Source organism: Pangasianodon hypophthalmus, chromosome 26 (assembly GCF_027358585.1).
Source record: "Pangasianodon hypophthalmus isolate fPanHyp1 chromosome 26, fPanHyp1.pri, whole genome shotgun sequence".
In the NCBI taxonomy this organism is placed as follows: domain Eukaryota; kingdom Metazoa; phylum Chordata; class Actinopteri; order Siluriformes; family Pangasiidae; genus Pangasianodon; species Pangasianodon hypophthalmus.
The window spans coordinates 16,089,799-16,113,453 of record NC_069735.1 but is presented as its reverse complement, the minus strand read 5'-3'; the positions used below and the strand labels follow the sequence as shown (position 1 = coordinate 16,113,453).

Genomic DNA, 23,655 nt, shown 5'->3' with positions numbered 1-23,655 from the left:
GTGTGTGGGTGTGTGTGTGTGTGTGGGTGTGTGTGTGGGTGGGTGTGTGTGGGTGGGTGGGTGTGTGTGTGTGTGTGGGTGGTTGTGTGTGGGTGTGTGGGTGTGTGTGGGTGTAGATGCTGTTTCTGAGGATCAATGCAAGTTTTAAGCTTCACCTGAAGAGGCAGCTGGCTCGGCTCGGGGTGGTGAACGATGGCGGACCACAGCATGGGTGAGAACCACTTCCTGTTCTGGTAGACCAGACACACAGCCTGATTTTTCTCTTTCTCTTTATCATGTTAGTAAATGAAGAAGATGCAAATGGAACATGGCTGTTTTGTTTTTTTTAATATTTCCACTCTAACGTTCGCTCCGTCCCTGCAGGTTGGTGGTGGTGGACGTGGCCTTCTACACGGAGAACATTCAGGCTCTGCGTTCTCTCGAGCGGTTGGACTTAAACATGCCTGAGATCTGGGAGCAGAAGAGGTGATGATGGACAGCCAGGCCCAGCCAATCGGGTCTTTCCATCTCCTCTCTGGTCGCTTACAACGACCTGCCCCGCCCCCCCCCCCCCCCTCCTTCTCACTTCCTCCTCTTCCTGGAGGACATGGGGTCAGAGGTCACACAGGAAGTGAACACTGTATACAAGACTTCTCTATAAACACACTTTTTACCTCTTCGTCCAGAACTGCTGTGACGCCTATTTTTTTTTTTTTTTTTTCCGGGAATGATCTGGAGCATTAAAGCATCAGACTTTCACTTCCAAGTGACCAATCAGGATAAGCTAAGGGATCCTCTGTGGGCGGGAACTTTCTTCTTCTGTTGGGTTTAAAGCTCAGTGCCTCATGGTGTGCTGTCGATGCAGCGCAACTCTACACTCGTGTGCAATCCTGTCAAATGATTATGGAATGAAACGGAGAATAAATTATGATTTTTTTTTTTGATTTGATGTTTATATATGCACCAGTGGGTTTAAAAATGTAAACTTGGGTAATTTATTTTCTTGTTCTGATCTGATTTTACTGGATGATTTATTGTTTGTTTTTTGTTTTTGTTTTTTTTAATAATCATCTTTACAACCTTATGGTCATGGAATATAACGAGAGCGGTTATGAGGGAAGTGAGCGTGTTAATTCAGAAAGGCTTTTGGAAATGTCATTAAAACCCCTTTACCCTTCCAGTATTTTAACACCGAGGCCGAGATTCTCCTCCGTCACTCCTCAAGCTTCCGAGTGGAAGTTTACACGTTACGCATTAATACATTACTTCTTTCCATTTTGGAGGCAGCTGCTTCAAAAGTCCTTGCATCACCAGGCCACTTTTTTTTTTTTTTTTTTTTTTTTTACTGAGAAACAAACTTGTGGAAGCCTCAGCCTTCAGTCTCATAATCAGTCATAAATTTTAGCACTCTCTCTGCTCGTGACATTGTATATTCACTATCATGAAGCTAATTTGCTAGTTTATCAGCTTTCCTGAGGACAGATGTTTCCTTATAGGCCTACAGCGAGTCTAATCCTTTAGGATTGTTGAACTTTTCATAATCTCATGTACAGATTTAGATGATTTGCCTACACCGAGGGAACATATGTGTGATGCTGTTCTCAAATTTGACCAAAAACTAGTAGAACCCTGCATTAACAGGGATGTCTCCACCACCATGAAGTCTAGTCCTTCTTGTTGCTGATTTGTATGCCTCGAATCCCCTTAAAATATACTACATACACACAAGTGGTGAAGTGAGAGAAATTGAGAGGATGAGCATTTCTGAATGAGGCAGCTTTACCTTAAGCATGCACAAATCCCTGCCTCGAAAGCTGTCTTCTGACTGGAACACATCTGTTTATTGCGGTGTTGACAGACCCAAATGCTTTCTTGTCATAAAAACAGTACTTCCGTCTACATGTCCATCTTTAAAGTGCTGCTCTGTGGGAACTCGTCACGCCATTAACTTGTGTTCTCGATGGTGTTAACCCATAATGCCCAGCCGCAGCTACTAGGAGTGCTCAGTATTTACGATCAGGAGGAGGCGTGGCCTCTGCGGCGGTCAGTCCCGGCGAAGGAGGCGTGGCCTTGCAGTAACTCAAATCAATAAATCTGCATACTCATCCCAATCGTATTGCATCACAGCTTGATGAAATGGCTCCGAGTCGTATCATAGCCATATTTTATACATCAGAGTGTCGATCAGTGAGAGAGACGTGCTCTTGGTACCTAATGGCTTTTATTTATTGCTTTCCTATTATATTTTGAGCACATTTTATGCAAATATGTGAACTGTCAGCCTCTGAAAAAAGAAAACACACTAATAAGACGTGGACTAGGCATTATCAGGACTTTGGGATTGAACGTTTCAGACAGCAAGCGAGATGTTTTTAGTATATCTCAATGCACAGATCTTTATTTTTTTGCCTCTGATGTTCATAACATTAAGAAAAACAGTACAGACTGTGAGAGAAAACGCTCGCCCGGGTTTAACCACAGCACTGTCTTGGTCAAAAGTGCCTACTTTTGATTCACCATCAAAGACTACTTCTCTTCTGACCGACTTACAGCCTTGTGTGTGTGTGTGTGTGTGTGTGTGAGAGAGACATCTGTAAGACCTACAGGAGAAATCTGACGGCATGCTTGATGTTTTTTTTTTGTTTTGTTTTTTTAAACGGGAAAGTGACTTTAAATAAACCCAAACTGTAAATGGTTAAAATGAGTCTATCTTTTTTTTTTTTTTTTTTTTTAAAACTTGAAGCTAGACAACTTTTCTTGGCAGATTGAATTTAGTTTTTGGCCAAACTGTTCTTTAAATGCATTTATTCCAGTTTTTTTCTATCCATATGAACTGACAGAAAAGTGAAGATTTTCGAGTTAAAGTTGATCCTACAAAAAAATATACAGTGCAAGCTGAGGAAGATTTATCATTCCTAAGGATGTAGTATAAAACAAAGCAACATAAAGACCTGCAGAAGAGCTTTTATCCTGCTTCTGACACTAACACACCCAATATACACAGTCCTGAGGACCTATTTCTATTAACCGAGTGAGTGTATCAATAGAGGTCCATGTTAATGATATTGTGAATAGCATGTGTCAGACTTCACATTATTAAAAATAACACACTTGCTGTAAAAATCTGATACACGCTGCCTAAGAGCTGCTTTCTACACTTCCAGATGTGTGACTGCCTTCTCCGGTTCGTGGATTTTCCTTTTCGAACTACAGTCTAGTCATGATGTAGGCTCTGTCACCCCCTAGTGGTCATAAGCGGAATAACACGCAGAAGCAGCGTATACAGTAGTTTCTGATGCGAGTGAGTTATTTGGAAGGTGCGGTGGTTTTGGTGGTGGCGGTTTTGCTGTTTCCTGCTGCTCCTCCTTTTCCCTGAGGGGTCTTCAGTACACTCAGCCTCTTGTGTAAGGAGGTGCTGGCTTTCTGAGTCACCTCATGTTCAATCTTATTCCTGATAGCCACCTCCAGACCCTGATGCAGACGGCAAAACAATACACAACATATACAGTTACACACATATACGGTTACTCAGGCAGCAAACCCAACACAAGACCTCCTGAAACTCTTTTCCACCATCCTAATGTCAACTACATCTTTCACTGGCGATGTACTCGTACTCTGCACAACGACAATAAAGTTTAATCTAATCTAATCTAATTTATATCAATACCAAACAAGTGTACACATAATACACTAACAGAAACTACTTCTACACACCATGTCAGAATTAGAGTAATCAGAGGAATTGTTATTCTTCATACACACTGTATTTATTCTTCGAACACTTTTATTCGCAAAGGGTGCTTGGACCCCGCAGATCGCTGCTTAGTTATTTTTATTCTTCTAACACTTTTAGATGAATCACTTAATTTAGGAGAACACAGATTCTGTACAAACTACATTTGGAGGTTATTTTAGTGAAAACTACGTTTTTTTAACACACACACAAAGTGAAGGTGCAGTTTCTCTCATTCTGTCACACTTTCATTCCATCAAAATATTTTGTGTCTACAGTTTAACAGGAATTTTAAAAAAGCTTAAATATCTCCAGCAGGTAAAATACGTTTATCTATACCTTGTATTTGACTAATACTGCAATATTAGATTATGATCTTAAAATGAATTCGTACCACGATCACACAGGTGAGTCAATGGCTCCAAAAGTTTGTGAACCCCTGGACTACACTCTCGGCCCGTTTGTTTTCTAAAGTCAGTGTGTGTTTGAGTGAAAGCACAGAGACTTGCCTGTTTTAGTTTCTGTTGTTGGACTATTGCTGCTTTTTTCGGGGCGATGATCCGACCTGCAGAAACAAAACACACACACACACACACACACACACACGAAGATTTTAATACATGAGACCACACACCAGTTTTAACACCCTGATAAATAATTTCACTTGTAATATTGGCAGTAAAGGTGTTTTGAGCTGTTAATTCATGCTGCCAGTCATCATCCGTAAGATTTAAGGTGGCTGTTGATATCAGTTGTACATTTAGTAAATTTAGCTTTGAATCTGTTTCTCACCTTAAGATTTTATAGATGTTAAAACTTTTTGGATGGATATGGATGTTTTTTAATTGGTTTTCTTGGGGTTAAAATCTAGCTAAACATATTATTATTATTATTATTATTATTATTATGTTTATATTGAATCTTTTTAATTTATATGATAAATACTGTATCCCTAAAGGTAAATAAGCAAACAAAACCTCAAGGATGCAAAAATTTAATACAGTAATGGAAATTTAGATTAAAATACTGACATTTTAAAACAAGAAAACTATAAAGACTTTAAATTTATACAAATCGTTGAGGTTTTTATTTGTTTATACGTCCTCATTTGTGATTTTTCCCCCCAATTCTCCGTAAGTCTGTAAGATACCCATGTATTTATTAATAAAAAAATAAATAAAATAAAATAAATTCGTAAAAACAACAACAGGAACCTGCAGTATTACTCGCACGCGCTCCAACATGGCGGCCTGGTTAGCTTAGCGCTAAAGGCAGAAACTTTATTTTTTAAACCCTTACTGACTATTTAATTAACACTGTCACCTGTCAGAAAACATCTTTACCTCCTTTCTTTGGTCCTTTCGGTTTGTTTTGTTGTTTTTTCGCTCCACCGGGTCGCTGCGCTTTAAATTTGTGTTTCCCCTGCGCCATCGCTACTCCGCACACTGAGGATGAACCCTGCGTACTACTTTACTACGTAGTATGGACAAGTAGAGCGTTGCTATGGGTTACCACGGGCGGCGCACTGCATACTGTGTAGTACTCTAGTATTAGTGTGGATGTAGCCGAGCTACACGGAAGTGCGTCATTCAAAGCGGAAAACTGTGGAGGACGAAAAATGTCTTAATTATATAAAAATAAATAAATAAATAAATAAATTTTAGTCGTGAAAAAGGGTATAATTAAATTAATACCTTGAATTTATTTCTACATTTCCATACATCAATATTTATTTATTTATTTATTTATTTATGTCCACCTTTATAAATAAATAAATAAATAAATAAATTTGGTCATGAAAAACGGTATATATAAATTAATGCCTTGAATTTATTTATTTATTTATTTATTTGTTTGTTTGTTTGTTTGTTTGTTTTATGTCCAAATTTATTTAATTATTTATGTATTTAGTTAGTTAGTTAGTTAGTTCTGTATTTATTTATGTCCACATTTATTTATTTATTTGTTTGTTTGTTTGTTTGTTTGTTTGTTTGTTTGTTTGTTTGTTTATACTTAAGTCATTTTTCTTCCTCCATAGAAAACTCAAAAATTCAGTAAAATTTTACAGTTCAAACAGTTTCGTAGACGGCTGAACGGGTACAAAATGCGTAAAAATTTGTGTAAAGGTGAGAAAATTGCCAATTATTACCAATTATTCATACTTTATATTGTAGATTTTGGCTCCCAAACCCAACATTAACTTCTTTAGAACACAATCACAGATTTAGTTTCCTTAGTTACCTCAGCAGGACCTCAGAACAACACTTCATTTTAATCCATAATAAATAATTCATAGTTAACATATAATATAATATAATATAATATAATATAATATAATATAATATAATATAATATAATATAATATAATATAATATAATATAATATAATATAATATTTGGGAAACGTTCTGGTTGATGTGGAGGTAGCGTTGTGGTGTAATGTTGCTGTCTCACATCTCCAGCGTCACGGATTCAATCCTGAGCTCGGGTTTCTATCTGTGTGGAGTTACACACGTTCTCCCCATGTCCGTGTGGGTTTCCTCAGGGTTCTCCGGTTTCCTTCCACCTTTCAAAAAACATGCCGTCAGGTGGACTGGCTAAGATAAACTGCCCCAGGGTGTGGAGGTGTATGTGTAGTGCCCTGTGATGTATATATGTGAATTCATAAAACAACTCCACACAATAAGCTCAATATCACAGATATATTTATTCCTCTTCAACGCTACGTTTTATGACTTTTTATGCTAACGCAGTGACTCACACAGCGCTTACAGCTACACTCAGAGGTGATACACATGCATGCTAACTGCTACAGCATGGCTACGTCTCAAATCACACACCATGTATTGAATACATGAATACCTACGCTCTGCACATGACTGAATTAGGAGTATTTTTGTAAAGTAGCAACATCTCGAGTCGAACACTAATACTTTGTAGTAATTAAATTATTTTACAACTCAAATAATTAAATAATTAAAATAATTAAATTATTTTACAACTCAAAATGGCCGCTCTTAAGTTACCAAATCTGTGGCCATGTGGTTTAGTGGGATACAAAAGTGTCTTCTAGGACCCGATGTCAGAAATTTCAGTATCTGTAGTACCTCATTCACTTTCTAATTGAAAAATGAACGATTTGAGACGTAGCTAAAGTAAACTAACATCTGCATTAACACACTTTTATTATTGCTAGCTTATTTTTAAATTCAAAGCAGCACGTGGACATGGCAGAAACGCCGGGGAGAGTGTGATGTCTCAGCTCAGGCCCCTCTGACTGTTTGCTGGCAGTAAGGCGAGCGCAGGAAGCGAGGGAACGAGTCTTTGGCCATCAGGGTAAAGATGCGCTGCTGAGCTTCGGCGAACGTCTCAGCAGTCGGCGTGTCCATCCTGTCCATCAGCGCCTCACGCGTCTCACTGTCCAGATTCACCTGCAAACATCAGCACAGGTTAAACAACTCCTGCAGATCTTTAAAGGCGCAGTGTGTAAGATTTAGAGCCCCCTGCTGTTTGGAGAATGAATTACGTCCAAACATTGGCCATCTTCCTCCTTTCCAACCAAGACCCCGCATGCTTTATTGAAACTCTGAGTTGTTGTATAAGGAAAAGAGGCGGGGCTATGATTTGATCAGGGTCAGAGCTAATTGCTCTCTCCGTACCTCCTGTGGGGCGTCAGGGTTGATGAACTGCATGTAGATGCTCTGGGCTTTAGAGGACAGTTTGGTCTCAGGCATGGTCTTGTATTCCTCACAGGCAAGCCAGAAGTCCAGGTTCTCCTCACTGAACTCTGAGCGCAGGAACCAGCGGAACGCCTGCAGACTCGCTGAGAAGAGCAAGGTGGGGAAAAGCGCAAAGCGATATTTGATGACTTCAGCGTTAAGTGTCCACTAAAAAATTAAAACAGTACTTAGAAGTAAAAAGTACTTGATTATAACTGACATTAGAAATCATTTTTTACCAACATACAGAAATTCATATGATGTGTTTGGGTCTTTGAAAGGTGTTTATATCATTGTTTATATCACTGTCTGTGTGTGTGTGTGTGTGTGTGTGCGTGTGTGTGTGTGTAAACGTAAAAATCACAGAAGTGGAGAGAAGATTCTTACCCTTGCTGTGGAGCAGAGACTCAAGATCAGGAGGAGTTTTTTCCTCCTGGGCTCTAAGACAGAAAGAGAGAGAAAGAGGATTACAGCCATTGCAACACGCGTGTGTGTGTGTGTGTGTGTGTGTGTGTGTGTGTGTGTGTGTGTGTGCGTGTTACCTGTGTTTGTGTGGTTTCTCAGCCAGGTGTGTTAGCTTCACCTTCATCTCCTTTGCCCTAAAACACACAATAACATAATAATGGTTTAACAAATCCTTAATAAAAATATTAATAAAATGATATTAAAAAAATAATATTATATGTAAGTTGTATGAAAAGACTTTATAGTGATGAAAATGAATTGAACGCTCAGAGCCCAGCCTGGTTTCTGACAGCAACTGTGTGCTGTAATCCTGTATAAAGGATTTTTATTTGTCATGTGTTTGCTAAATTATTATGAAAAAGTCACATTGACAGAATAAATGTTAAAATAGCAAAAAAACATTCACTGTATTTAAAAATGCATTGTTTTACTGCCTCAGATAAAATAATTACTCTCAATGCACTGACCATTAAAGTAAATGTCTTAAAATTAAAAGTAATAGAAGCTAATTAAAAAAATAGACTAAGAGCTGAAACTGATTTTCATGTGAAAACTGTGAGTAATTCCACAAAACAAAACAAATTTCAAAAATGAACACACACACACACACACACACTACAGTACTCACTTCTCCAGGCATGATGAAGGGAGGGCCGAGAGCCCCTTACACATCAGTGACTATCAGAGAGAGTGTTAGACAGAAAGAGATCTTGAGCAGACTGTGTGTCTCTCTGCTCCTGCCTCTGTCTCTTATACAGCTGTTTATCTCATGTTCCATCACTGAACACACACATAAGATATTAGGTGTGTGTGTGTGTGTGTGTGTGTGTGTGCTGGATGTGGAAGTTTTCCTGAGGGCTGTACAAACAGATCAGTGCTTACAATAAAGCAATTACTGGTGATGATTCCTCCGGCATCTAGACTCATCAGGACAATAGTGGGTGATTGTAGTCTTTCAGGAAAGGGGTGTGTGTGTGTGTGTGTGTGTGTGTTTGTGTGTGTGGATGTGTGTGTGTATCTTTTTGTTGGTTTATTATAGACAGGTACAGCGTGTGTCCTTCTTCTGTCTCTGAGACCTTGTCATTGTATATATAACTAATTAAAGAGATGACAGATGTGACAGGTGGTGTGTGTGTGTGTGTGTGTGTGTGTGTGAGTGTGTGTGTGTGTGAGTGAATGTACACCCATACAATAGTCGATTAAGAGTATATTTAACATTAAACACATTGAAATGACAATGCTACGTCCTATATGAAATATTAATGATACACTTTAGGCCAGAAATGAAATGCGCAGCACGTTCCCCGAAATCCAACTATTGTCAGTGACGCAAGACACATCTGTTGTCTGATTTTTTAAAAAGCTATTTTTAAAATGAATTTTGCACTTGAAGATAATAGAGTTAACAATGTTAATGACTCTCACTTCCAAAAAATGATATCTTAGCAAGTGAAGATATCTTAAAGGAAAGAAACGTATCTAATATTTCTCATATATAACAAATATAGATTTGTTAATAATATAACCTGTTTATAGATATTATTATAGATATTATAGATAACCTGTTTCTCGATATTATTTTTCTCATTTCATGATTTAAATGGTCTTATTCTATTGGCAGATGATTTTGTTTCTTTCGAGAAATAAATGCTTGCCAATAGAATAAGAGCATTTTAAGCTTGAAGTGAGTAAGAATATCTAGAAATAGACTTAATAATATTTTATATGTGTAAAAACTACCTAATAAACAGAAATATTAGTTGAATTTGCCTATATTCAAGATATGTTTACTTGCTAAGATATGATTTTTTGCAGCGCTATCTTACTAACACAGGTATACTATATGACCAAAAGTATGTGCACCCCGACCATCACATCCGTATGTGATACTGTTACCACAAAGTTAGAAGCACACAATTGTATAGAATGTCTTTGTATCCTGTAGCATTACAGTTTCCCTTCACTGGAACTAAGAGGCTCAAACCATGTTCCAGCATGACAATGCCCCTGTGCACAAAGCGAGCTCCATGAAGACATGGTGTGTGAAGGTTGGAGTGGAAGAACTCGAGTGTCCTGCACAGAGCCCTGACCTCAACCCCACTGAACCCCTTTGGGATGAACTGGAACACTGACTGAACCCCAGACCTCCTCACCAACATCAGCGCCTGACCTCACTAATGCTCTTGTAGCTGAATGAACACAAATCCCCACAGCCACGCTCCAACATCTAGTGGAAAGACTTCGCAGAAGAGTGGAGCTCATTATAACAGCAAAAGGGGGACTTAATCCCAACAATATAGGGATAAAATTCACAAAAAAGATCACTTTCATGTACGCTCTTCACTGGTGCTGCAGGACAAAATGATGAAAATGGATGAATAAAGTATTGAAGGTGTTGAATAAAACAATAAATCCTTGCAAGTCGTTCATACAGTAAATGCTTTTATAACATGTTCCCATCCCTGGTCCTGCAGAACACTCTGTCCTGCACATGGTAGTGTTTTCCTGCTCACTCACACACACACACACACACACAAACACACTGGAAACGATTTTTCATCAGCAGTATAAAGGTATAATGAAATAACACTGCCCTATAGGCATATTTGTATGACCAGATGAAATGGTTGTACTAAATAATTTAAAAACTGCTAGACAACTTTTGCATGAATTTAGTTGCACATGTGTGCAGTTTGTTTATCTGCGTTATTCCCTGGCTTATAAATCACACATAACTACCACAAAACCTCTAATATTAGATAACAACAGAATTATAAAGGGGGTGTCTGTGTGTTGAGCCAAGCTCCGCCCCTTTTTGTGACGTCACATATCTCTTTTTATCGTTGAAAGAGGTGTTTATGTAGCACTTTAGAGAGTCTCAGGTTACCTGAATATCACCTGTAAAAAAAAAAATAAATAAATAAAAAAATAGGACGCCATGTTGAAGGATTGGTTACCATAGTTACCACAGGTAGTGCACTAGTTTCAGTGTGATTTGAGACAGAGCTGCTCTCTTATCTGTAACACGCAAACAACACACGCGTTACAGTGGAAAAGTCCCGGATGTAACGCACGCATACCTGTTGTTAAGCCACTGCGGTGAATTCACGCGCTACTGTTTTACGCGCTTTGACTCGAGAGCGAAAGAATAAAGTTGCGTTTTGATTGGTTTAGGCTACTTCCTAGTTTGGAGAGTCGACAGAGAGAGAGAGAGAGAGAGAGAGAGAGAGAAACCTGCCAAGCAAAACAAACCAGCTGTTTAACACCGCTGTGCGCGTGAGCGCGCGTGTGTTGCAGCTCTTTTACGGAACCGGAAATTCGGCTCTCGAGTCGCCCCGAGGTCAGCTTTACTGGGATCATTATTATTTTTAATTTTTTTTCTGGAGGTGTGCACGCGAGCGCGCCGATGTTTTTTCCACTGATAAAGTAAACCGAAGCGGACGGTGGTGCAGGGACGCCGCGCGCACATGGCCGAGCCGCGGAGGCCCGGTACCGGGTGGTGCTGGTGGTGGTCGCGTGCCCGGTGCCAGGAGAATGGACCCGAACCGGAAACGGACCCGGAGCGCGAGCGGCTCTGGACTGAGATCTTCGACCAGCTCGACACCAACAGAGACGGACGGATCGACATTAACGAGCTCGGGGCGGGGCTGGCGGCGCGGGGGCTGCTCTCGCGCACATCGGTGGAGAAGGTACAGATACTGATCTCACGCACTCACTCACTCACTCACGCACACACGCACACACGCACCGCATTTATATCCTCGGTCTCAGCAGGGTGGAGGTGCAGCGACACGAAAACGAAACGAAACGAGTCGTGACCGCAAACCACGTGACACATTTTTTCTACCCCTAATAACATGACCATAACAGAACATCACCGCGGGGTACCGAGGGTAGGAGACATTGGCCTATTACACAAAGCGATTTGGGACAGAACCATGTCCTACAGCTTGAACACATTATACATGCAGTGCACTAAACAGGATGTTGCTCCCTGCAGACCTGCACTGTAGAGCAGGGTAGTGCGCTCATGTAGGGAAGCAGGTACAAGCAGGGAGTCTCTGTTCCTTACTGTGTGGCTCACATGCAGAGCTGAGTCCTAAACAGCTCTCTGTTTAACAAAGTGCATGAAGTAGGGAGTAAAATCTACTCTGCTACTTTTTTAGGGTGTAGAATCCCTTACATCATACATGCTACTCCATCCTCCCTATTTACTCGCACCAGGAAGGGGTAAAGCACTTACACTGTGTGGCCAAAAGTATGTGCACACCTGGCTGTCACACCTGTATGAGCTTGTTAGACATCCTATTCCAATACCATGGGCATTAACATGGAGATAGTCCCTCTTATCTAGATAGACTGGGGCAGATCTAGCAGGGCGGAAATTTTCACAAACTCCAAAAGTACACTCAGTTGGAGGTATAGGAAGGATGTGGAATCCCAGAGTTCTCCCTGTTCCCTATATACATTTACTAGGTAGAGAGAGTTAGTGCACTTTTTATAAAATAAATAAGTGGCATTTGGCGCTAGTCTGTTGTTCAGATCTGAACCATGGACCATAAACAACTCCGTATTGGAACTAGTGTGCACTATGTAGGGTGTAGAAGCTATTATTTAGTGCTCTATGAAGCACAGAGAGAGTAGGAAGCCAAATATCTAAATAGAACGGCTCCACAGGTTACCATAAACGTCATAAGTATCACTAGCCCACTGATTTGATGTAGTACTTAGTATAGTGGTATATGATTTGGGATTCAGCCCTAGTCTACTGTTGGAAAGGGAAAAAAAATGACACTCAGTTGGAGATATAGGTAGGATGTGGAATCCCATGTCTCTTAGCTCCCTATTTATGTGTCTTAGATATGGATAGTGCACTTTTATAGGAGGTAGTGTGGTTTTTTTGGGATTTTAGCCTTACTCTAGTCTTCAGATCCAAGTCTCAACTCCCCGTTGGACCTAGTGTGCACTATGTAGGGTGTAGAAGGTGTTATTTAGTGCCCTGTAAAGCACACAGGGAGTAAGAAGCCAAATATCCAAATATAACGGCCTCACATGTTGCCTGCTATTTTGACCTACTACTTAGTGTGTTAGCATGCGATTTGGGACGGAGCCCTAGAATGCTGTAATAATACGAAGCAGTACCCCAAATGACCCCCACAGAGCACAGTAGGTAGGATACAGGATCCAAAATGGCTACTGACTCTGTATGTAGTGTCAGTATGTAGCAGCAAACCGGCAGAGTCTGCATAAGTGTGTGTGTGTGTGTGTGTGTATATGTGTGTGTGTTTGTGTGTGCGCACTTGCCTGAAAAACACACTGTTCTTGTTGCCAGTCTTGTGTTAATGGTTTGTATGAATGTGTGTTAGAGAGAAAGAAATGTGTGTGGTGTTTGGTAACAAGTTGCCTCACCCGCCTTCTGCCCATCTGTATATTTGTGTGTGTGTGTGTGTGTGTGCGTCTGCTTGAGCGTATGTTTATTTACATGCATGTTCACTGTTTCACGTGTGTGTGTGTTGGACATGAGTATGTGCATGTCTGGGTTTTTTTTTGGCTGAGTGAAAGGGTCAGACGTGTGTAAACTGAAACCTCAAACACAATCTGTCTCTCTCTCTCTCTCTCTCTCTCTCTCTTTAACACACACACACACACACACTTGTGTTTGCACACATTGGACCTTGGGGGAAGGAAAAAAGGTCAAGAACTTGGAATTCGGCCATGTGGAGCAGAAAGCATGTCCAGACAGAGAGAGAGAGAGAGAGAGAGAGAGAGAGAGAGAGAGACATGTATAGACAGTAAGAGAGAGTGGAGAAGGGCCGGCACAGGAGAACCTGGCTGCCCAGAGAACAGAGACTGTGTGCTCACTGTACGAGCGGTGAGGTCGAGACAGAGCTGCACTTCCTCCTCCACTGTGAAAAATATCAACACCAGAGAGACATCTTCACCAAAAACATCACACACAAAATTCCAAATTTCTGCAACTTAACAGATGAAGAAAAATTAAGAATCATTCTGGGAAAAGGAAACACTGCAGCCTTCGCTGCAAAGTATGTATTGGAATGTGAGAGCCTGAGGGACAGCGAGACACCGAGTGTCCAGCACACACCCTGAATATATATATATATATTACTGTTCCTGTTTATAATGTTTATGATGTTTAAATATGGGTATATATGTGGCAACAATGTGATTTATAACATTCATGCCAATAAAGCACTGATGAACTGAACTGAACTGAGAGAGAGAGAGAGAGAGAGAGAGAGAGAGAGAGACGTGTATAGACAGTAAGAGTGTGAGAGAGAGAGAGAGAGAGAGAGAGAGAGAGACATGTATAGACAGTAAGAGTGAGAGAGAGAGAGAGAGAGAGAGACATGTATAGACAGTAAGTGCAAGAGAGAGATAGAGAGACATGTATAGACAGTAAGAGTGAGAGAGAGACATGTATAAACAGTAAGAGTGAGAGCGAGAGAGAGAGAGAGAGAGAGACATGTATAGACAGAGAGAGAGAGAGAGAGAGACATGTATAGACAGTGAGAGAGAGAGAGAGACATGTATAAACAGTAAGAGTGAGAGCGAGAGAGAGAGAGAGAGAGAGACATGTATAGACAGAGAGAGAGAGAGAGAGACATGTATAGACAGTAAGAGAGAGAGAGAGACATGTATAAACAGTAAGAGTGAGAGCGAGAGAGAGAGAGAGAGAGAGAGACATGTATAGACAGAGAGAGAGAGAGAGAGACATGTATAGACAGTAAGAGAGAGAGAGAGAGACATGTATAGACAGTAAGAGTGAGAGAGAGAGAGAGAGACATGTATAGAGAGAGTTTTGTGTTTTCGTGGATTATTTTCCTATAACAGCATGGCCCACGGTGTTTTATTCCTTAATACAGTAATATAGCCTGCTGTTCAGGAACACAGGTGATGTTTGTGAAATCATTCACAACCTTCAACCGCAGCTTTCACCACATCCAATTCACTGACTTCAGAAGAGCCGTCTTTAGTTCGTAAACAGGGAAAAGGACATTGTTATGCTTCACAGAATAATCTCTGGATGTTTTTGTGGATTATTTTTTTGGTGGAAGTGGTCTTCTTCTCCTCTTCTTCTGTACTCTGCAGGTGTCACTTTTCTACAGTACAGTACAGTTCCTAGTCTAACCTGTGCAAGTGGGAGGAGCTTCTCAGAAGAATGTGGGGGTGGTGACGCCCACATCACTCTGGTGGCTCTGATTTACAATGAAGCAACAAGTTGTGGTGTACAGCATATGATTTGGGACACAACCCTAGACTTTTTAGTTAGTCAGTGGTCTGGAATATTTCTAGCTCCACCCACACATCCCTGTTCAGTACTAAGCACAGGTACCTGACCATGCAGGATCAGGGACTTGGACCTGTACCATACTGTACTGTCTGGTGGAAAAGCTCATTTAGTGAGCTGTGGTGTTGCGGTTATGTGCTTGGTGGCGGGTCATGTGACCTGGCGTGTCCACATCGGCTTTGCATCTCGTAACTCGCTTTTTCCTCCCCTTCCTCCTCCTCCTCCTCCTCCTCCTCCTCATCGCTCCATTTCTAACCAATCTGGGCCTCCTTCTCTTCTCTTCTCTTCTCTTCTCTCCTCTCCTCCCCTCTTCTCTGCCCTGTCCCACAGCAGCTTGTGAGAGAAGGAGACACTAATCAGGATGGACAGCTGGACTTTGAGGAGTTCACACATTACCTGCGCACACACGAGAAGCGTCTCCGCCTCATGTTCAGCAGCCTGGATCGCAATAACGACGGTTAGCAGTCTAAGCATTAGCTCAGTTAGCGTCTCACACTCAGACTCAGTTAACGAGTATGATGTTTTTATGCTGAAGCTAGCACTGGCCTCAAGCTTTAATTGTGTGTGTGTGTGTGTGTGTGTTTTACAGGTGAGATCGATGCTGGAGAGATCCAGCTCTCGTTACACAGTGTGGGAGTGGAGGTTACGCTAGACGAGGCAAACAAGATCCTGCAGAGGTGTGTGTGTATGCGTGTTTGTGTGTGTCTGTGTGTGTGACAGTAACAGACTCTCTTTTGTCAACACCAATGTAACTGGCTGAGTGATAGAGCTGAACTGTGACTCCGCCCACTTTTTAACACGTTTGGTTCCAACCACAGACACTTCACTTACAGTTCTGTTTCCATGGTTACAGAGGTCTCTGGTTGGTTTAGGGTTGTGAATAGTGTGGTGCTTTACTGTAACTTAAACTTAGATCTTGTAAATTTCCCATAGCTCATATTTGTATATTGCGTGTGTGTTTTTGTGTGTGTGTGTGTGTGTGTGTGTGTGTCTGTGTGTGCATGAAATGCAGTATGGACAAGGACGGCACTATGACCATCGACTGGGTAGAGTGGCGTGACCATTTCCTGTTTAACCCTCTGCACAGCGTGGAGGACATCGCCCTCTACTGGAAACGCTCTGTGGTCAGCTACACACACACACACACACACACACACACAATATAGATATTCACTTAGCTTTTCTTTGTCTTTTGCCTCCTTGCTGTGTGTTTGTGAGTCTAGAGTTTAGGGTTAAGGGTGTAGGGGTTTTAAATGAAAATTAAATGTCATAAATGTCCCTATACAAGTTATAGTAATACAATTAGTGAGTGTGTGTGTGTGTGTGTGTGTGTGTGTGTGTGTGTGTGTAGATCCTGGATATCGGGGAGCTCCTGACAGTTCCTGACGAGTTCTCGGAGAAGGAGAGGAAGTCGGGGTTTGTGTGGAGGCAGCTGATGGCAGGTGCCATGGCGGGAACCGTCTCCAGGACGGGAACGGCTCCTCTCGACCGACTCAAAGTCTTCCTGCAGGTCAGAGTTCACACACACACACACACACAAACACACCAGGGATATCTGCCCATATTGATACATGATCACCCGTCTAATGTATGAAAAGTATATTTTAAACAGACGTCAAGTTCATACAGTTTGATTTAGAGATATCACACACTCTCATTTTACAATATGATGTAAGACTTGAGTGGTGTGTGTGTGTGTGTGTGTGTAGGTTCATGGTCAGAGCTTGGATAAGGGCAGTGTGTGGAAGGGGCTGAGGATGATGGTGAAGGAAGGTGGGCTCAGAGCTCTGTGGAGAGGAAACGGCATCAATGTGCTCAAAATCGCCCCAGAAACAGCCATCAAGTTCCTCGCTTATGAACAGGTCAGTGTATACACACACACATGCACACACACACACACACACACACACGCAGGCACATGCACACAACTTGTGCTACTATCACTTGTACAGGGATATTTATGACATTTACTTTTTGCTTAAAACCCCTACACCCTTAACACGAAACCCTAAACCTAAACGCTAGGTTAACTATGCTACCTGCTAACTCTTCAGAGGTTGTGTAGTTGTGTCCTGTTATTGTACTTGTACTTGTGTACTTTTTAGTGTCCTTGATTTTTACAGATAAAGCAGCTGATTCACGGCAGTAAAGACGGAGGAAGTCTGAAGGTTCAGGAGAGATTCCTTGCTGGATCATTAGCAGGAGCCACAGCACAGACCATCATTTACCCCATGGAGGTAAAAAAAAAAAAATAGTCAAAGGTGGATGTGAGATTATCACAGGATTGATTTCTTACACATCTCTGTTAAAAGTTGATTGTGTCTAGCTGTTGATTGCAAAGCCATTAGTTAGCTCGTTAAAACCAGTGGTTCTCAACCCTTTTCAGCCATAGACTCCTAGCATATTTTGACTGACTCTCTGTGTAGTGTCACTGCCCACCCAGGCCTTAAACACTTTGTGCTGTGGAATGTTTGTGCTGTGGAATGTTCAGGATCTCAGCCAGGAACAGGACAAACACGGCTCTGAGGCACTGCAGGATCTGATGATCAGCGTTAGAAATCTGTCCGTGTCTCTGTGCAGGTGCTGAAGACGCGTCTGACCCTGCGTAAGACCGGGCAGTACTCGGGCGTGCTGGACTGCGCTCGGCAGATCCTGCAGAAGGAAGGAGTGCGGGCGTTTTATAAAGGTTACATACCTAACATACTTGGCATCATCCCATACGCCGGCATTGACTTGGCCGTCTACGAGGTGCGTGAACGCTTTAATGTTCAGCTCACGTCTTTTCTCTGTGTTATTAACTGACCAAGTGATGTTTATATTCAATCAGCAGTGTTAACAGTGATGTTAAACAAATATGAGTGTGAAGACGGGTTAGTGTAACCACCACGTCTGCTTTTTTTCTCTCTCTCTCAGACCCTGAAGAACGTGTGGTTACAGAGACACAGCTCTGGCTCAGCTGACCCCGGTGTGTTTGTGCTTGTCGGATGTGGTACGGTTTCCAGCACATGTGGCCAGCTGGCATCGTACCCGCTCGCCCTGATCCGAACCCGCATGCAGGCACAGGGTGAGAGAGTGAGGATGGATGGAATGACTTTTTATGCATTTAGTATATAGAGTAATGAATTCTTATGTGACCGTGGATGAAGATACTGGATGAGGAATGATAAATTGGGGTGTGTTCATAAACTGTGATTGGATGGATGGAATGGATGTTCGAAGGATTCTAGTGGTGAATGTATTAAATAATTGGGTGTACTGATGGAGGGCTGGATGGATGGTTGGCTGGCTGGATGGATTGATAGTTGGATGGATGGTTGGCTCAATAGATGGTTGACTTGTTGGATGGATGGATGGATGGATGGATGGATGGATGGATGGGTGGATAGATGTTTGGCTGGATGGATGGATGGATGGATGGATGGTTGGATAGATGTTTGCCTGGATGGATGGATGGATGGATGGTTGACTTGATGGATGGATGGCTGGATGGATGGGTGGATGAATGTATGGATAGATGTTTGGATGGATGGATGGCTCAATAGATGGTTGACTTGATGGATGGATGGACATATTGTTGGCTGGATAGCTGGATGAATGGATGGATGGATGGATGGATGGGTGGGTGGACGGTTGGCTTGATGGATGGATGGATGACAGATGGTTGGTTAGATAGCTGGATGAATGAATGGATGCTTGGCTGGATGAATCATTGGGTGGATGGATGTTGGATGGATGGACAGATGGATGTTCGAATGATTGCATGCATGAATACTTTCAATAATGAATGGGATGATTGATGGATGAACTGACAGGGGCATTGTTCTCTCTCTCTCCCTCTCCCTCTCTCTCTCTCTCTCTCTCTCAGCGACGGTGAAAGGCGCCCCTCAGGTCTCTATGCTCTCTCTGTTCCGCAGTATCATGGCTCAGGAGGGCGTGGTGGGACTGTACCGTGGCATCGCGCCCAACTTCCTCAAGGTCATTCCCGCCGTCAGCATCTCCTACGTGGTGTACGAACACATGAGGAAAGTACTGGGGGTGGGAAAGTGAGACAGAGAGAGAGAGAGAGAGAGAGAGAGAGAGAACAATGCTCTGATGGTTGTTGTATAGAAGTCTCAATGTCAGAGGATAGACAGAATAAGAAATGAGAAAGAAGGAAGAATGAGGGAAAAGCTTGTTAATGTACTCCATGATGGAGAGACGAATTGACCAAAGAGTGGATTTGCTCCTAAAGCCAGAGAAGATGAACACTCAAGTTTTACATTCTGACTCAAAATCAACAGGGCTACACTCCAGTCTTCTGTAATAAATAAATAAAACGGTTAATCAATAAAATTAGTTTATAATATATTTTAAATATGCAAAAAAAAAAACCTTGTGACAGCTGACATCGATGTTTTACAAACTGCAAGCAAGACTGTAACCTGTAAAACTTTGGTACGTTGTTATTTCTCCATTTTCTTGGTGTTTATTTGTGCTGTTGATCAACAGGGTCCTCACATTCAGACTCACAGGCTGTCCTCTTCAGGAGGTGAAATGAACGCTAAAGTGTATGTTATTGCTTAGAAGTAAGAGTGGGTGTGTGTGTTGTGCAAGATATGTATACCGTATATTCCCCAGACTATAAAACCTGTAGCATCTGTTGTGACTCATACATGCTATCTAGCATCGTTTTTTGCATTGGTTTAAGTGTGATATGGTATTTATGGTAAGTTATTGGACGGTGAACATCTTCATAAGGTTTAGCATGCTGAGGATGGACTTACAGAGGGATATTTTCAGGCCTGACAGACGGCTTATAGGATTATAGTCTGGAAAATACGGTATAAATGAGCATGTGCTACATTTTTAATACAAGTGTAGGTTGTATACTAGTGAGCATGGGTTATATTTTATAACATGTAAGAGACTGGATCTATTTTCTTAACCGTTGAGTGGAGGTGTGTGAATGAAACAATGAAAAAGTGTGTTTCAGATCCCTTTTTACTTCACTTATGCCTGTACTCACTGCTCAGATATGTGAAACTGGGACAAGTTTAATCGTGTTAAAGACCAACAGATACACTGTGTTTGGATTTGATTCCACTTCGCTTGAAGTCTCTTTGGGAAAAAAAATAAAAAAATTATGGACCCAAATTCAATTTAAATGTCCTTGGACTTTGCAGTTCCACCAGATCACCACTAGGGGAGAGTGTTTTTTTTGCCATGTACAAATCCTAATAGTGCAGTAAAGAGTCTCCACCTAGTGGTGATCTGGTGGAACTGCATAGGGTCAAAGCTAATTTACAACGAATTTACGTCCATATTTTTATTCATAAAGACGAACACAGAGTATCCATGGGTTCTCAATAAGTTTTAATTATCCCAAATTTACAGTTTATACCGATTAAATAGTCTTAAATTCAAATAAATGTAGCTTTTCCACACGGTTGTGTGAAACTGAGGTTTAACTCCATCTACCAGTTGTTGAGCTAGCATACAGAGAGATGTGTGGAAATATAATTAATTTAATTTAACCAAAAGTTAAAAGTGTGTGACTTATTTTGTATATTTGGTTCCTCACACCCGCATTGTTACAATCCTTGTGAAAATCTTGATAGAGAATCTCCGCCTAGTGGCGATCTGGTGGAACTGCATCCAGTTTATACTAATTTATAATGAATTAAGGTCTATATTTATTTATAAACGATCACAGCGTGTCCGTGGGTCCTTAATAGTTTTAGTTGTGGTTTTAAAAAATCCAAATTTTACATTTTACACGGATTCATTTGTCATAAATTTAAATTATTATGGATTTTTGGCAGGTGTTAAACCGAGGCTAATGCTAGCTGCCGGTTTGTTGAGCTAGCAAACACAGAGGTGTGTCGATTTGGGGAATATTTTATGAATTTAGTGAATTTTATGAATTTAAAGTGAAATGTGTGTCTTATTTGGTATATTTGGTTCATCATAACGGCAAATTAGGTCTTAAATTATGCTTTTATAGTCTTTTTTGGGCAGTTTGAGGGTCTGTTATTTGCCACAGTTGGGATTTAAACTAGCAATTTCAAGCCAAGATGTTTGATTTAAACTCACAGCCCAGATGTTTTAATGAATCAAGATGTTTTAAGCTCTCAAGATCTAAACCAAAGAAGTCCAAACAAATGATTAGGGACACAGCCCAGGTCTTACTAGACCATCTGATTACCATCACGAGCTCTGTCCCAAAAGACGCCCTAAATCCTGCGCTCCTCCTCCTCCTCCAATAAAAGGTGTAGGTCTTGTAGTGCGCTAGTCCTCAAGTCTGCACAAGAGTTAAAAATTATAAGCAGATCAGCGACACTTACTGAAGTTCAGAGTCATTTCTCCAAAACATGAACACCTACTTAGAACCTTTGGAGTCGCTCCATATTGAATGATGAAAGCTAGAACCATCTGACCCTTTTAAGGAACCTTTTTTTTTTTTAAAGAGTGTAAGTTTGAAACCCATGTTGTTGGGGTTCTTTTGGCTGCTCTCATCAGGGTCTCCACAGCAGATCACCTTCCGTCTTATGCGTATTGATTTGGCACAGCTTTTACACCACGTGCCCTTCCTGACGCAACCCTATCCATTTATCCGGGCTCTGAGAGTGCACTAGGCTGTGTACCCCCAGCAGCTCGCGTTGGCGTCCAGCGTGGAGCTCAAACCCACAATCCTGAGATCACGAGTCCCATGCGCTACTGACTGAGCTAGCTGGGCGCTGTGGAGTTTAAACTCACGTAGAACCAAAGATCGCAATATCTCTGATCAGACATCATAAATGATGATGTAACATGATTATATAATGTAATTTCATCAAACAGCGTACCTACACTTTTAGAAAAAAAAAAAAAGGTTTCTCCTGGGTTCTTTGGATAGTGAAGGGTTCTTAGCTTTCTAAAAAAAAAAGAAAAAGTCTACCTTGAATCCTCTCTGAATGGAAAATTCACAGTTGTAGGGTTCTCCAGAGAGCTTTTAAAGGTTTGCACAGAGGACTGAACCAAAGAACCCTTTAGAGTTCCAGGTTTAAACTTTACTGCAGGTACTATACAGACTAAAATTAGATTATTATTATTATTATTATTATTATTATTATTATTATTATTGTTATTGTTATTAAGTCTAATCAGCATTTTTGTTCCATGGGTTGCGCACTTTTTAAATGGTTCTTTTGAGCCATTAATGGTTCTAGCTTCAGAAAGAGGTTCTACATGGTACTCTTGCTGAAAAGGAAACCAAAAGAAAAGGGTTCTTCAAGGGTTCTTAATAAGAATAATAATAATAATCACGAGTTCTGCTGGAAACCCTCAATGATAAGGAAACACTTTGTTGCAGGGATTGTTTTTGACCTTCTGATGAGTGATGGAAGAATGTTTAATAGGAAATTACATCTCTTAGATAATGTAGAGCCCCAAAGCGTTCTTCAGTTGGGACTCTGAGGGAATCTTTAAAGGTTCTGTGTGGAACCCGGTGACGGAGTACTTCTCTATCAGAAACCATGTTCAAGTAGAACCCTTTATTATCCAATGAACCCTTAAAGAACCATTTAAGAACAGTTTTTAAGAGTGTACAGCCATCCACATTGTGTGTGTGTGTGTGTGTGTGTGTGTGATCAAACAGCACAATTTTACTGAGGAAATGAAAAAAAGCGTCAGTGTTACAGGACCTGAGGTGCTTAAGGTATCTGAGGTGATGCTTTTTTTTATAATGATTATTAAATATTACTGACGCATTATTCGTAGGAAGGGTTTTAAATTAAGAATACACTGGTTATTAAAGATTTCGGATATTATTTGAAGTATTTCTGTTTGCTCTGCCTGTATGTATCGGCTGAATCCTGATTAAACTTTGTATTTTTATGTACTTTATATAAAGTTTGGAATGTAAGTGATATTTTCCAGAATGTTTTGTAGTTGAACGCATGCTTGAGACTTTATGTAAATTATTAAAATTATATTATAAGAAGTCTGGAGTTCTCAGTGTTTATGTAGAAGTGTGAATGTTGATACAGTAAACGTGTTCGCTGTTTACATTTATTTGTCTATTTGCATCAAAACATCATTAAAATAAAAATAAAAAGGGTTTTTAAAACAATATAACAAACAAACAAATAAATAAATAAATAAATAAACACATTACACGTTGTGTTGAAAAAAAGACAAAAAATTTTTTTTTTTAGTTTTTTTTTTTTTTTTTTTTTTTTTTTATTTGCTGAGTCTCAAGTTCATAACAGTCAGATGAGTAAAAACAGAACTATTTCTAACTTTGTCCTTTAAACACCCCCCCAAAAAAACCTCAAATCGCTTCCGTAAAGTCTTCATTCAACCATCTCAAATATCTCTGTCCTCCCTACACAAGCGCACTGCGTTTACCGTAAACACCACCCTCCGCTCTAGTGCACTTTCTGTTCACTAGGAAGCCATTTTGAATTCAAATCAGCACCTCGGCCGCAT

The 23,655-nt window shown here is 40.8% G+C and overlaps 4 protein-coding genes across 9 annotated transcripts in view; 2 read left to right on the top strand and 2 right to left on the bottom strand.

Annotated features, from left to right (window-relative positions):
* Positions 1–2,721, top strand: part of vps54 (VPS54 subunit of GARP complex) — a 21,108-nt gene extending 18,387 nt beyond the window's left edge. The window contains exons 22-23 of the mRNA XM_034300052.2: positions 117–211; positions 364–2,721. Coding sequence (XP_034155943.2) covers positions 117–211; positions 364–469 — 201 coding nt within the window. The 3' untranslated portion in view covers positions 470–2,721. The remainder of the gene's footprint in view (positions 1–116; positions 212–363) is intronic.
* Positions 2,557–5,214, bottom strand: c26h19orf53 (chromosome 26 C19orf53 homolog). Its single transcript, XM_026931921.3, has 3 exons — positions 5,059–5,214; positions 4,225–4,280; positions 2,557–3,450 (listed from the first exon to the last, which is right to left on the bottom strand). The coding sequence occupies exons 1-3, from the start codon at positions 5,144–5,146 to the stop codon at positions 3,286–3,288; spliced, it is 309 nt and encodes a 102-aa protein (XP_026787722.2). The 5' UTR covers positions 5,147–5,214; the 3' UTR covers positions 2,557–3,285.
* Positions 5,215–6,402: 1,188 nt separating this feature from the next.
* Positions 6,403–13,300, bottom strand: si:ch211-196h16.12 (regulator of G-protein signaling 4). 5 transcript variants are annotated; one of them, XM_053229870.1, is made up of 6 exons: positions 8,781–9,360; positions 8,527–8,678; positions 7,976–8,032; positions 7,821–7,873; positions 7,374–7,537; positions 6,403–7,145 (listed from the first exon to the last, which is right to left on the bottom strand). In XM_053229870.1, the coding sequence occupies exons 2-6, from the start codon at positions 8,568–8,570 to the stop codon at positions 6,978–6,980; spliced, it is 486 nt and encodes a 161-aa protein (XP_053085845.1). In that variant the 5' UTR covers positions 8,571–8,678; positions 8,781–9,360; the 3' UTR covers positions 6,403–6,977. The 5 variants fall into 5 exon arrangements, with proteins under 5 accessions (XP_053085845.1, XP_053085846.1, XP_026787714.2 ...); XM_053229871.1 differs by lacking the exons at positions 8,527–8,678; positions 8,781–9,360 and adding an exon at positions 13,203–13,300; XM_026931913.3 differs by lacking the exons at positions 8,527–8,678; positions 8,781–9,360 and adding an exon at positions 11,647–11,737.
* Positions 11,226–23,167, top strand: slc25a23a (solute carrier family 25 member 23a). Of its 2 annotated transcripts, none has more exons than XM_026931864.3 (10): positions 11,226–11,587; positions 15,541–15,664; positions 15,797–15,884; positions 16,220–16,331; positions 16,559–16,717; positions 16,917–17,069; positions 17,331–17,444; positions 17,788–17,955; positions 18,121–18,271; positions 19,073–23,167. In XM_026931864.3, the coding sequence occupies exons 1-10, from the start codon at positions 11,366–11,368 to the stop codon at positions 19,252–19,254; spliced, it is 1,473 nt and encodes a 490-aa protein (XP_026787665.1). In that variant the 5' UTR covers positions 11,226–11,365; the 3' UTR covers positions 19,255–23,167. The 2 variants fall into 2 exon arrangements, with proteins under 2 accessions (XP_026787665.1, XP_026787664.1); XM_026931863.3 differs by having other exon boundaries at positions 15,538–15,664.
* The last annotated feature ends 488 nt before the right edge of the window (positions 23,168–23,655 follow it).